Genomic DNA, 12111 nt, shown 5'->3' with positions numbered 1-12111 from the left:
GGGCACAAACTGGAACGCAGGAGGTTCCCTTCGAACACCAGGCAACACTCCTTCACCGCGAGGAGTGACTGAGCGCTGGCACAGGTTGCCTGGAGTGGTGGTGGAATCTCCATCCTTGGAGATTCTCCAATGGCATCTGGATGTGGTCCCGGGCAGCCGGCTCCGGGTGGCTGTGCTTGAGCAGGGGGGTGGACAGGGTGACCTCCAGAGGTCCCTTCCAACCTCAACCCTTCTGGCATCCCATGATTGTTCTTAAACTTTTATAATGGAAAAAAAGGTTAAAGGCATGATGATTTTGAAATATATTATCTGTGCTATGTCTTTAATATTAAGTTTGGAATTGTGAGGATAAAGCTCGCTGTTAATTCATTTGTAACTACTGAGTTGCTAAGAAGAGTAATCTTTTTACTTGCCTAGCGTGTGCCAGCATTATCAACGTAATCCACTTGAATATCTTGTAAGAATTCTGTTAAAATTTACTTGGGGGGGGGGGATTTCTGTGTTGAACGTTTGAATCTTATTTGACCATCAATAGTACTGAAATTAAGCAGTGGCAATCTAAGTATACCTAAATATCTGTTCTACTTTGCACATCAGCAAAAATAGAGAGGAGCCTGTCGTCTGATTTATAAATGCTGAGAATCTGGACCAGACCACTTAGAAGATGATCTGTTCTCGTGGGAAATCCTCAGCCTTGGAGGCACTAAAAATGAAATCACTCAAATGCTTATTCAACTAATCATAACGGATAGCACAGCTTTAGAATAAAAGATTACCAGTTGGCAGAAAAGATGATGGAAAACATTTAAGAGCTGTGAAATGAGTTTTATATGATTCAGTGAAGCTTTGCACTGAAATCTGATAAGTGGCAGTGGAATACTGATAGTGATGCAGCCACAAAGGTGAAAGCCTGGTCTAGGAGTGTGATGTGGATCGCTGGGGGAGGAGGGTGTACTGATGTCGAGGCGAGGGGAGCTGCTTTCAGCCAGGTGGCTGTGTCGGTCAGAATAGAAAGCAATGCCCACGTCTCCGCAGTGTGACCTGGGATGGGAGATGCAGAGAGCTGACATGTCAGTCTTCAGGGATGGGCTGAGGAGAGGAGCTGGAAGAGAGGAAGGACGGAGCGGTGTGTGATACTTCAAATTAGGCTGCCGAAAACAGTGTGGAGAACGTGAGAGAGGAGAGCCTGTTGCTCTTCAGAGGCAGCGACGTGGCCACGGGTCCTTTAAAGCAACTTGTGTGCGTGTCTGCTGACCATCTTATTCATTGTAGCTTTAGCAAAGTAACCTTTTCAAAAGTTGGAATGAAGGCTGCAGACTTCCAGCCAGATAATACCATCTATAATGAGCTAACTACTTTGCATTTGAGCCACTGCTGCTCCAGGAATTAGTGCTTGGAAACCTTGGTACACCTAGACGATAGGGGAGAGCTTCTAGAGGACATTGTTGTGAGTGAGATTGTATAGAGGACCATTTACTTGCCTTTGTTTCTCAGCTTTTGGTAAAAACTAGTTGAATCCTTTCAGTTCCTAATAGGCTGTGTTCAGATACTAAACCCTCTGTTTCTATAATGTCAATGTATTGCTTGTTCGGCATCTTTTTAATTAGTGACATTTTATTTAGTCCAAATTAAATATGCCAGATGTAGCTGATTTAGTGGGTAACAATGATGAGTGAGGGGAGGGAGGGAGAGCTAACATTATATAGCCGTCTGTTCTCAGGGAAGTTTTGGTTGGTTTTTTTTTTTTTTATTTCTAGTTCCACAAGAGAAGTTGGAGTGGTAACCATGGCAGCAGGGAATTTGTCCCTGTAAGCTAAGCAAAGGGTTGGTTTCTGTGGGGGTTTTTGTGTTTGTTATTTTGTTTGTGGTGCCCCTACTAGGAGAAAGGGGTGTGCAAAATAATCTCAAGCAAGCCCTGGAGAGGGAACTCGGAAATAGATAAGTTACAGGCGCTTGCCGTGGACTTAAAAACTCATGCATTGGTCCTGCCGTAGCATGCATGGATGGATGGGTGCAGCAGTGAAGCAGAGCAGTGAGAGATGTGAAAATTTCTTGGTGACTCGGATCTCTACACTAGGTGTTTTGGGGTGGGGTCGTTAGACACTGTATGCTAATAAATCTTTTGTAGGGTTGTGTTTGGGTTTTCACCAATATTTTTCTCACTTTTTTTCCACTGAAAATGAATAATTCTCAGCAGGTTGGAAGGGAGTGAGATTTGCATGGGGCTAGCTGCATTCAAGAGAGAATATCCGGCTTAGTCATGGTGACATAACCGCAGATTTTGCATCAGCCCCAGAAACTTTTTGATGTATCAGTCCTGAATTTGGGGAAAGCTATTGTTTTCCTCTGGTATCTGAATTTACCAAAAATTAAACAGCAGAGCAGTTTTATGGAGAAGTTTCTCATCAAAGCGATTGCTGAAAATGAGAATTATACATGCCTTAGGGAGAGGATAACGTGAGCCCTCTTCTCCCATTGACATAACTTTTCCTGGGCTAAGATCTGCAGGGGGTTAATTCTGGCCACACAATCGATGCTTACACAGTTGTGCAGAAATACTCTCCCAATGCAAGCAGCTCTGTTAAAAGCATTTATTGTGTGCGTGTGACAAACTGACCCATAAAACATCCTGAACGTTGCAGGCAGCAACAATTAGCTGATACTTGCTGCTTGAAATCGCCAGCTTCCAGAGCCGGTAGCTTGGGAGACGGGAAGTTCAGCAATACTGCTGAATACTGTACAGCGAGGAGGCAGCTGACGGCCGGGCATTAGGGATGCTTTGCCATGCTGCTGTAGTTAAGCCTGTCACCCACTCGTTATAAAGCACCCCTTTTTTATTGTCAGAGCAGTATGAACTCAGCCCTATTGGGAAAACCTATTGTGGGTTGCGACCGATGCTATCGGAGTGCGGGAAATTTATATTTCCAAGGTGTGCTTGAGCTTTTGGGATTTTCAGCACCTGGAGCCTGTTAGGCTGTGAGTTTCAGAGTGTATTTATACTTCAGGATCCCATGGTTAAATGGTCAAAATTCCTTGAGTGCCTGGAGGTTATAGCCAGTCTTCGTTAGGAGTCTTTCTCTGTGTTTTGCCTTTTTTTCCATTAGCTTCCATTACCTTTTTCACTGCCCTAAGTTTCCAGCTTCCCCTCTCTCCTGGTAGCTTTGGTGTAACTGCCTGGTCTGGGATGTCAGTGTTGGTTCATCGGGATGTGAAGGGGAATAAAGGGACTCTTATAAAGACAGATAATTGGTTTTGGGTTTTTTTTTCAATCTAGTGCACCTCTGTATGTTTTGTGAAAACTCTTTTTATCCTTCTGTTGTCAATTCTGGCAAGGCTTGTCAGATCTAGGAGCTGGGGCTTCAGCTAAGAACTTGTTTTCATTAATTTTTTTTAATTTATTTTAGCCTTCAGGGCTGCAGAGAGAGCCTTAGGAACTCTGCATTTGCAAGCACCAGGGAAAAAACTCACAAGTCCTTAAATCCTTGGCTTTTTCACTCCTTGTGATTACTTTTTTGGGGAGGAGGGAGGAAGAAACAGGAGTGGGAAGAGGGTCTATCTTTGTCTTCCTCTGTGCTGCATTCTGTGTTTGTAATTTCTGTCCAGTTCTGCATCTTATGCTTGCTTAAATTCCTTTGCTACCAGACTAAGTAAATTGGATTGCAGTTGTTAAAGGCAAATTTCATAACTACCAGTTCTTAAAATAATGTGCTTCGTTTGTCATGTCTGGACATTCCAAATACAGCTTATTTGGCATCGTCTTTGATTGTTGGACTGTTGTGGTTTTATTTTATTTCTGTTATTATATCAACCGCAGTCAAAATCCTGAGGTCCATTGTATCAGATAAGAGACAGTCACTGCCCCAAAGGTTTGCCCGTGCATTAAAAATGCACATCAACTACTAATCCTCAGTTTCCAAAGGGACCTTCGGAAGTGGCCTCTGATCCCTTTCCTAATAATACGTGGCTGGACCGGCGCATGCAGATGGAGGGCTGGAGCCAAGTCCAACTACGTATACCACCCTTCATGGCGTTCCTGTTTTCTGCTCTGTAACCTCTCTGCTCCTTTCCCCTCAGAAGAGCGTGCGAGGGAAGGGGAATTTTGTGGACTACCCATGTAGAAGTTGTAGCTGGACAATAGTAAGTCGGAGCGAGAAGCCAATTGTACGTTGCCGGACCCTATGCTGAAATAGCTTTCTGGATCATAGGGTGGCCTGGGCGCTCAGATGGCAAGTGCCTCAGCTGCAGTTGCCACAGTGTCCTACTGGGAAAGAAGGAGCCACGCAAGTCTTCGGGACCTGCACCATTTTTCTAAATCCTATGGGAAGCTGCTCCCTGGAGCCTTGTTGTGCTGTCTGCCAAGCTTCAAATTAATGTGGTTCTTGTGGTTGAAAGCCTGTGCAGCAAGGAAGATGTGGTAATAATTCCTTTTCTACAGAGTAATTTATAACGGCAAAACAATTTAAAATACTCAGTAACTAGCTTGGTTACTTAAGAATTTTAATCAAGAAATTATTATGGTTTTTCTTTGTATTACCCTTTCTAGGGTTGTTAGTGACTTAAATTGTGTTTGCAAGAACTTTTCTACTAAACCTTTCTCTTGGAGCAAATTCAGACAATAAATAATGCATTCTGTAAGCACAGCTGAGGAAGATTGCAAACTATCTAGGCATAAATTGCACAATAAAATATATGAAAGATAAAGGTTAATGCCAGCAACACCACTTAATGTCTTTCATTACATAATCAAAGGAGCGTAACAGTGCCTGTAACTATCTTTTTTTCCGCACATAAAGGATCTCGAAACTAGAAAGGATTTTTGCATGAAAAGCAATTGCTGTTGGGAGGAGCTGTGTGGAGAGAAGGGAGCTCATTTACAGACTTATAATCAAAAGTAATGGGAAACGCGGGGTGGGGGAGGACGCAGGCGAGGAAGAAAATGTAAGCTGTCGGTGCTGTGTCCACAGGAAGAGTCTGGACCCCCAGATTTGGGACTGGGTGAGCTGGTTGTTGCTGGGCTATGTTCCCACTGGTGTGGACTGGTACTGTGTCAAAGCCTATCCAAACTGCTTCCCAAGCTTTCTCCATTCCAGCATCCTTCAAATACCCAGAAGCTTCAGCAAAATTCATAAAGGCCTATTGTTACTCTTAAAAGGATTGAAAATTAGCCTTTCTCCTTTCTTTTACCTAAAAATGAGAGGCAAACAAGGAATCGAGTGGGAAGATGTGAAAATGTCAAACAGGTCAAATGATTTATCTGAACATGTGAGCATTAAACCAAAGTGGGAAAGAGTGAAACGGCTTTTGGGGATACTGTCACAAAAACAGTGCGTTGTCTGTATATAGGCATGTACCACTTAAAAACTGCATTCTGCTATTTATTTGTAAAATATGGAAATTAGAGGGTAGCAACTTACAGTTTCCAAACCTTCAGCTTCTAAGTATGTGAGCACACGTTGGAATAAATCTTTTGTTCATGCAGGCAGTGGCTATGTCTTGAAAATGTGCTCTGTACAGTCTTTTCTTGTAAGTACATTGCACAGTTCACACCGTTTTAAGTAAACAGCTGAGATTTTTTAAGAAGCTTCGATGCAGTTGCTCTGCAAGCCTAAGCCTGTACAGAGGGCATTAGTACTTTTAAGTTTTGAGAAAACAGAAACAGTTGATGAGTATAGACTTCATCCGGTGTCTCCGTTAACAAATAGCCATTTTCACACATAGTTTTGAATGAGAGGAGGAAAAGCTTTGGCTTGTCTTTACAATATTCAGGTTTTGAACTTTAATAGTAGCCCAAATGTGCTCGCTGTGTATGTTCCTGTAAGTGTGGTTTGTGTATATGCAACATCACACACTTTGCTTATTTTTTTAAGCTCAAATGTCAACAATTGCAGTGTGTAATTATGCCAATAGTGCAGAGAGACATGTTTGCTTGATTAGTCACCGCGGCCTGAATTCAGCCAATATAGCTTACAGCATCCAGCTGAAGTCCAGAGTCAGGAGCCTAGATTCCCTCTGCAGCTAGCAGAGACACACAAATACCTTTGTCATGCGCTTTACATCTTAAGTTACCCCATCTCTCTCCCTTAGCTTAAGAAGGAATTTAACTCTCTAAAATTACCTGGGGTGAACGTGGGCCTGTGCGTTCATACATGACTGGTTCGGAAGTGCTAACCCTCCAAATATAGATGCTGACTTGAACCCAGCGCTAATCCTGCCCTGCCCTTCTCTGCCCACGCCGCTGTGATTCCCAAAACCTGTCTCGCTGGTGCGACCCCCCAGAGGGTTCATGACTTTAGCATTGGTGTTTGATGACCACTGAACATATGATGACACTGTGATTCCCCTTCAAGTTATTCCTCTGACTCTTGGAAATGGGTTTAAAATTCAATAGTCCAGCAAAGAGGGACAGAATCGGGGTTTTCCAACATGGCCAACTTAAGTCCCCCCCTTTTTTTTTTTCTTTTTTTTTTAAGATTGCTGTTTTGAATATGAAAGTCAAAGACTAAGATCTTGATCTTATAACAGTTGTTCTCCTTTGTTGTTCATAGGCTTTCAAATGTGTACCTAAATATAGTATATGCCAGAGAGAGTTAATGTTGCTATGAGAACCTTAACCTTAGCATTTCCTAGGGCTTTATGTTTATATGTAGGGAAAAAAGTAATGATCAAATAACTGAGAGTTGTTTTTCTTTTATAAGAAAGTACTGTCTGATGCCTTATATATAAGTGATCCTATCTGCAATGTATTGCTGTTACTGCTGCTGTTTGAAGGGCTTTTTTCCTGCATGAGCTGTGCAACAGAGGAGGCAAAAAGAGCCATAGGGTTGACCTATATATTTATTTCATTGCAGCACTTGAAATTCCCGTGTCTTATAATGCTGCTGGGCAAGTAAGGGGGGACTGGCTGGTGCTCCAGTGTGTAGATGTGGTTGACCGAGTTGCTTGCCTGTCAGGTGTGCACAGAGCGTGCTTAGAGGCTTTTCTCTATCAAAGGTTTGCAACTTTAGGAAGCAAAGCCTTCCTTACCTTTTCAACTAGGCAAATAGCAGTTCCAGGGTAACCTGCATGCAGAGCTTGAGTCTTCAGCAGCTTTGGGTTGACTGATCCTAGCTGAAAGCATCCCCGTTCCTCCAGTGACTCTAACTCTGCTCTTGTGAGCCCATGAGCTTTGAGTAGAGAAAGCTTTCAGAAAAATGCTCTCATCAAAACAGGGTTCCAGTGAAAACAGCAAGTTACCTGCGTGGTACACAGGTGCCCTCTGCAATAAATTGCTCCTTCTGCTTGCACAAGGTACATGCATTTCAATTCAGTTTTCTTTCTGTTTACCTCACTGATGGTACAGTTCTCATGTCTGAACAATCTTGATGAGTGAAATGGGGGGATGAAAGTCAAAACTTGCTGGACCGATTTTCAGTCTGTGCAGCTCTTGGTAATGACTCTTCAGTGTATTTTAATGGCTTTCTGTGATGTCTCTGATCTTTGTCCCTTATAAAGTGAATCTCTTGAAGAAGTAGTGTACTGAAACCTTTTATCTATTAGATTTCAGTCAGAGGGCCTTCTCAAAATGGGTACTCTCTCCTTATACTTAGTTTGGAATCATAATCCAGGATAACAAAGGTTGGTTTGCACTGATACAAATTACACCATGATGCATTTCCGTTTGTAGAATGCAAATTTGGATCAGTTTGATGCTGAAGATTTTCAGCATAACGTCATTTAAAAGCATGAATTTTTATGATAATTATATACAGTCGTAGGTTTTCTTTTGCAGAAAAAGGAAAATAAAAAAGCACAAATAGAAAGTGGAGAAGAAGTAATGTGACTGTGACACAACTGGGTTGGGTTTTTTTGTGCTCATTCCTAATAATGTTTGCATTACGTGATGCACACAAAATACTGCAGTGAGGTTGAGGAACTAAGGCTGGAAGATGAAACAGCCATGAGGGTACTCAAGATACACAACCCATTATATGAAACCACTGAAGTGATGAATATTAATGTTCTTTTAAATTTTTAATTTTTAAGTCTTTCTGTCTTTCAAAAAAAGGAAAAAAAAAAAAGCTTGGGGGAAGAATTCTTCCCAGAACAATGGTGCAGTCTGTTATCTGCTCCTTTGCACTGTAAAGCACTGAATGTTCAGCCAATATAGTGCTCTGGTTGGCTTAGCATTCTTAACCTTAATTTTGAATAGAAGGTGCCTTGTGCTGCTGACGTAATTAGGGCCTTTTGTAAATCACTGTTGCAGGCAGTCTGCTGTTGCATTTCACTGCATTTCTTGGGGGGATGCAGGGCAAAATGTCAGGCTAACTTTCTGAACCCATCTTCAGGCTAGGTGTTTTCATTATTGGAGCATTTCATTCAGAACAAGTTCTTCATTTTCCCTTGTAGATAATAAGCCCCAAATCAGTTTTGCAAGTGAAACAGTGTTTCTGGTGGAAGAAGTTTGAATAGGGAGCCCTTAACAACTTAAAGTAGGAGATGCTTTCCTGAATAAAAGACAGGGCGGGGAGGGGGGCGGGAAGAGAGATAGGGAATGTGGGAGGGTTGGATTTGACCAGTTGACTTTAAATTAAGTCCCCTCTGTGATAAAGGAATATTGCAATCTGCCTCTTTTGTCACGGCAACCGTCAGAAAGCTTGAGCTGAAGCTTTGTCGTCGAGCCGGTTCCGTATTCCTGGTTACGTGTCATTCCCCGCCCTGCGTGGGGGCACGAAATCCCGTTACCTTTCGCGTAAGCCTCTTGGGCACTGTTGCACTCTTGCCTCTGCAGAGGCACGGGGTTTTGTCTCACTTCGGTCTCTCTCCCGTCGCTGGGGCAGGGTTCAGCTCAGGCCATTGCATCCCCTCGATGCGGTCTTTTATATCCGTGATGTCAGTGGTGACACGCGGCCTTGCGCTGTCCTTGATAGCAAACACGGCACTATTAATAGTCGGCGAACTTAACTTGAGCATTTCTGCGTTCACGCTGTCTGCCCACTGCACTCCAGTCCCTGAGCTTTAAAGGAATCCTTAACCCCCCCCCCCCACCACTGACCGGCCCTGCGAGCGAACGCACCCACGCTTCTAACGTGGCGCCCATAGTCACGGGGGTGTGAGAATAACGGGGGTGCGGGGCTCCGGGGGAACGTGGCGTTCCACGGAGCCGCACGCCGGCCAGCAGCCGTTGTGCATCCATCCCGTACGAGCTGTGAGGTGCTGCGGTACTTCAGGGCACCGGCTCAAGCTCTGGGCAAGGAGGGGGAAGGTGGGACACGTCCCCGTGACCCTGTCACTTCGTACTGAGGGAGCAGGGCCTGAGCGAGCGTCGAAGACTGCTGCAGCCTTCTTCCAGCGGCCGTACTCCCTCAAGTCTTCCCGTGCTTGGGAGCAGGGAAGAGCGTGGCGGTTGTCTTGGGGCTCTCTGTTTTCCACCTGCAAGGGCTTGAGAGGGACCCTCGGCAGAACAGCGTTCCCCCTCTTCTGGGACATGGCGGCCGCAAGGATCAGGTGCGACCTGCCCTGCCCCGCTGCCTCCTTCCCAGCAGAGCCGCAGGGAAGGAAAAGAGGGGGTTTTGTGCTCCAGATGTTGCAAAAGCGGCGATTCGTCTGGCGTGTGCCTGGTACGGGCTCCCATGCGAAGGCTGGGGCGGAGAGCGCAGAGCGGTGCCTCTCCCAGAGTGATGAATGAATGGGTGATGTCACCAGGTTGGTTCCTGGGGCAGGAAATCCATCCCAAAGAGTTCAGTTTCGGTACGGAAAGTGGAGTTCGGCGCACACAGAGTAAGCCCGAAGCAGAAGGGAGTTCTTTCACCGCCACCTTTTCGGTTGTGACGCTCCTTTCCAGTCTATTGCTATGAAAAGCAGTTAAAAAAAAAAAACAAAACCGAGATTCAAGCGGGCGTTAGTCCCTCCCCATTCCCCGCTGAAAGCAAATACAATAGCAACTTTCCGTCCTGCGGAATGCTGCCTTTCCTCGCACGCCCAGGGAGGGAAGGCGAGAGCCCCGCTCCCCCGTTGCAGCCCGGGGGGGGGTTTGGGCCTGGGACCCCGGGCGGCCCCGCGGCCCCGTGCCCCGGGGGGCTGCCGGGGGTGTGAGCGGGCTCCGTGCGAACTCCGCTCCGCTCTAAAATGGGCGCTCGTTACAGAAAACAGCCTCGGCTGAGCGTCGGCAGGAGCGGGGGCGCAGCCGCCACCCCGACCAGCGTGCACACCGGCCCCCCCCGGGCCGGGGGTCCCCGCTCCTCCCGGCTTCGGGAAGAGCTGGCTCACCCCCGCTGCCGGACGGAGCCGTTTCCCGAACGCGCGGCTTTGACTCACTTGGGCTAGAGGGGGCTTTAACTCCTCCCTCGCTGCGCTCCAGTTTGGACGGAGCCGGGGCGGGGGGGGGGGCGAAGCCGGGCGCCGGTGTCTCGGCGCTCCCCGCCGCCCCTCGCCCGGGGCAGCCCCCCTGCCGTCCCGTCCCGTCCCGTCCCGTCCCGTCCCCGTCCCGTCGGGAGGAGAAGTTCAAGTGCCGGAGTTGCGGGCGGATGGCAGCAGCCGCTGCCGGGCCGGGCGGGCCCGGGGGGACGCGCGTCGCGGCCGGCGGCGGTTCGGGCTCCCCCCGCCCGGCGCCGAACCGCGCGGCTGCCGGAGGGGTCTCCGGCGCCCGCGGGTGGCCGCGACGACAAATTTCCTTTGTAATTTCTTTTTTTTTTTTTTTTTTCCCCTTTGGGGGGGGGGGCGGGGGTAATTTGGAAGTCTGATAGTGTGTGGGAAACGATTACATCAGTCGGAGGGAGGGCTAGGATTGGTCTACACGGTGTGGTTTGATTCACTACCGCAAAGATTGCGTGTAACCCTTTGAGTGGAGCTCCGGCAGAGTTGTTTCCCTCCCCAGAAGCAGTCCCCGTAGCCGGGGCTCCGTGACAGGTACGGCACCGCCGACCGCCGGCACCCCGGGCGCCCGGCCGCCGGCCGGCTGCCGCCGAGGCTCGGCGGAGGCAGAGCCCCGGCCCGCTCCCGAGAGGCGATCCCCGCGTACAATGCCATCTTGTTCCTCCGACTGCTGCCTCTTACGTGCCGCCGAGGTAAGGTTTTCCGCCCTGCCCGATTGCCCTCCGGGGTTTTTTGTTCGCCGGTCGGTTCGCCTCCTCTGGCCAGGACGCGACGCGGGGCGTTTGCGGCGGGGAGTTGATGGAAATCTCGGACCCGCGCGTTAGCCCGGAGGAATAACGTTGTGGCAAGCGAGCGTCTCTCGCCTGAGCAGAACAATGCAGAGAGGAAAGCATCTGTGTAGTGCTGGAGGTGGGGAGAAGGTTCCTGACTTGTTCCCTCACCTCCATTAATACTTGGGGTGGGCAGCGTAGGCACGTTCGCCCGCAAACTGCCCTCGAGCCCCAATCAAAAGAGAAGTCGGGACAGGGAGAGAAATGTCCGGACGGTGCTAGCTGATCGATCCGCCAGCAAACTGCAAGCGGGACTTCCCCGAGCGAAGCGATCAAAAGTTAGTGGGGAGCGAGAGAGCCATTTTCAGTCTTCGGGGTCTCGGCCTGCTCCTCTGTAAATGTTCAGAGGCCTCCGACGGGACCGCCAAGGAAACTGTGCGTTTGACCGGGTGTCGTTTCTCTCGCCCGCCGTTGCCGAAGCGCTCTCTCCATACTGCTTCACATTCGCTTACCTGACGCGGTTTCGTAGGGAGCCTGCTCTCTCACTTTCTCTGTGTGTGTGGTCATATTAACCCTGCTGAATCTTTGCTTAGTGCAGGAAGGTGTTGGGGAGGGGGGGGGGGGGGCGGGAAATAGGGCAAGGGGGCCTCAAGAGAAAGTGTTATAAAGTGAATCATCCATGTCATTTGTCCTGGCTGCCAAGGTGCTCGGAACCATCACGCCGAGAGGATGCTTTTCTACGGTAGCTGTGTGGTTTGCCGATGTTCAGAGCTGTTGATCTGTAAGTGTACCCTTTATGTTGCAGGATGTAAAAGTCTTTAGTGAAGATGGAACAAGCAAAGTGGTCGAGATTCTAGCAGACATGACAGCCAGGGACCTCTGTCAGCTGCTCGTTTACAAAAGTCATTGTGTGGATGATAACAGCTGGACTCTAGTGGAGCATCACCCTCACCTAGGATTAGGTAGGGAACGGTCAAAGGGGTGGCATGGT

The 12111-nt window shown here is 47.9% G+C and overlaps 1 protein-coding gene across 2 annotated transcripts in view; it reads left to right on the top strand.

Moving 5' to 3' along the window:
- The window catches only part of GRB10 (growth factor receptor bound protein 10), a 148500-nt gene that overhangs the window by 109600 nt on the left and 26789 nt on the right, over positions 1-12111 (top strand). For both annotated transcript variants that reach the window (XM_075022693.1, XM_075022692.1), the window contains exon 6: positions 11926-12082. In XM_075022693.1, coding sequence (XP_074878794.1) covers positions 11926-12082 — 157 coding nt within the window. The remainder of the gene's footprint in view (positions 1-11925; positions 12083-12111) is intronic.

This window comes from Buteo buteo, chromosome 3, assembly GCF_964188355.1.
Source record: "Buteo buteo chromosome 3, bButBut1.hap1.1, whole genome shotgun sequence".
Classification (NCBI taxonomy): domain Eukaryota; kingdom Metazoa; phylum Chordata; class Aves; order Accipitriformes; family Accipitridae; genus Buteo; species Buteo buteo.
This window is presented reverse-complemented; position numbering and strand designations above follow the sequence as displayed.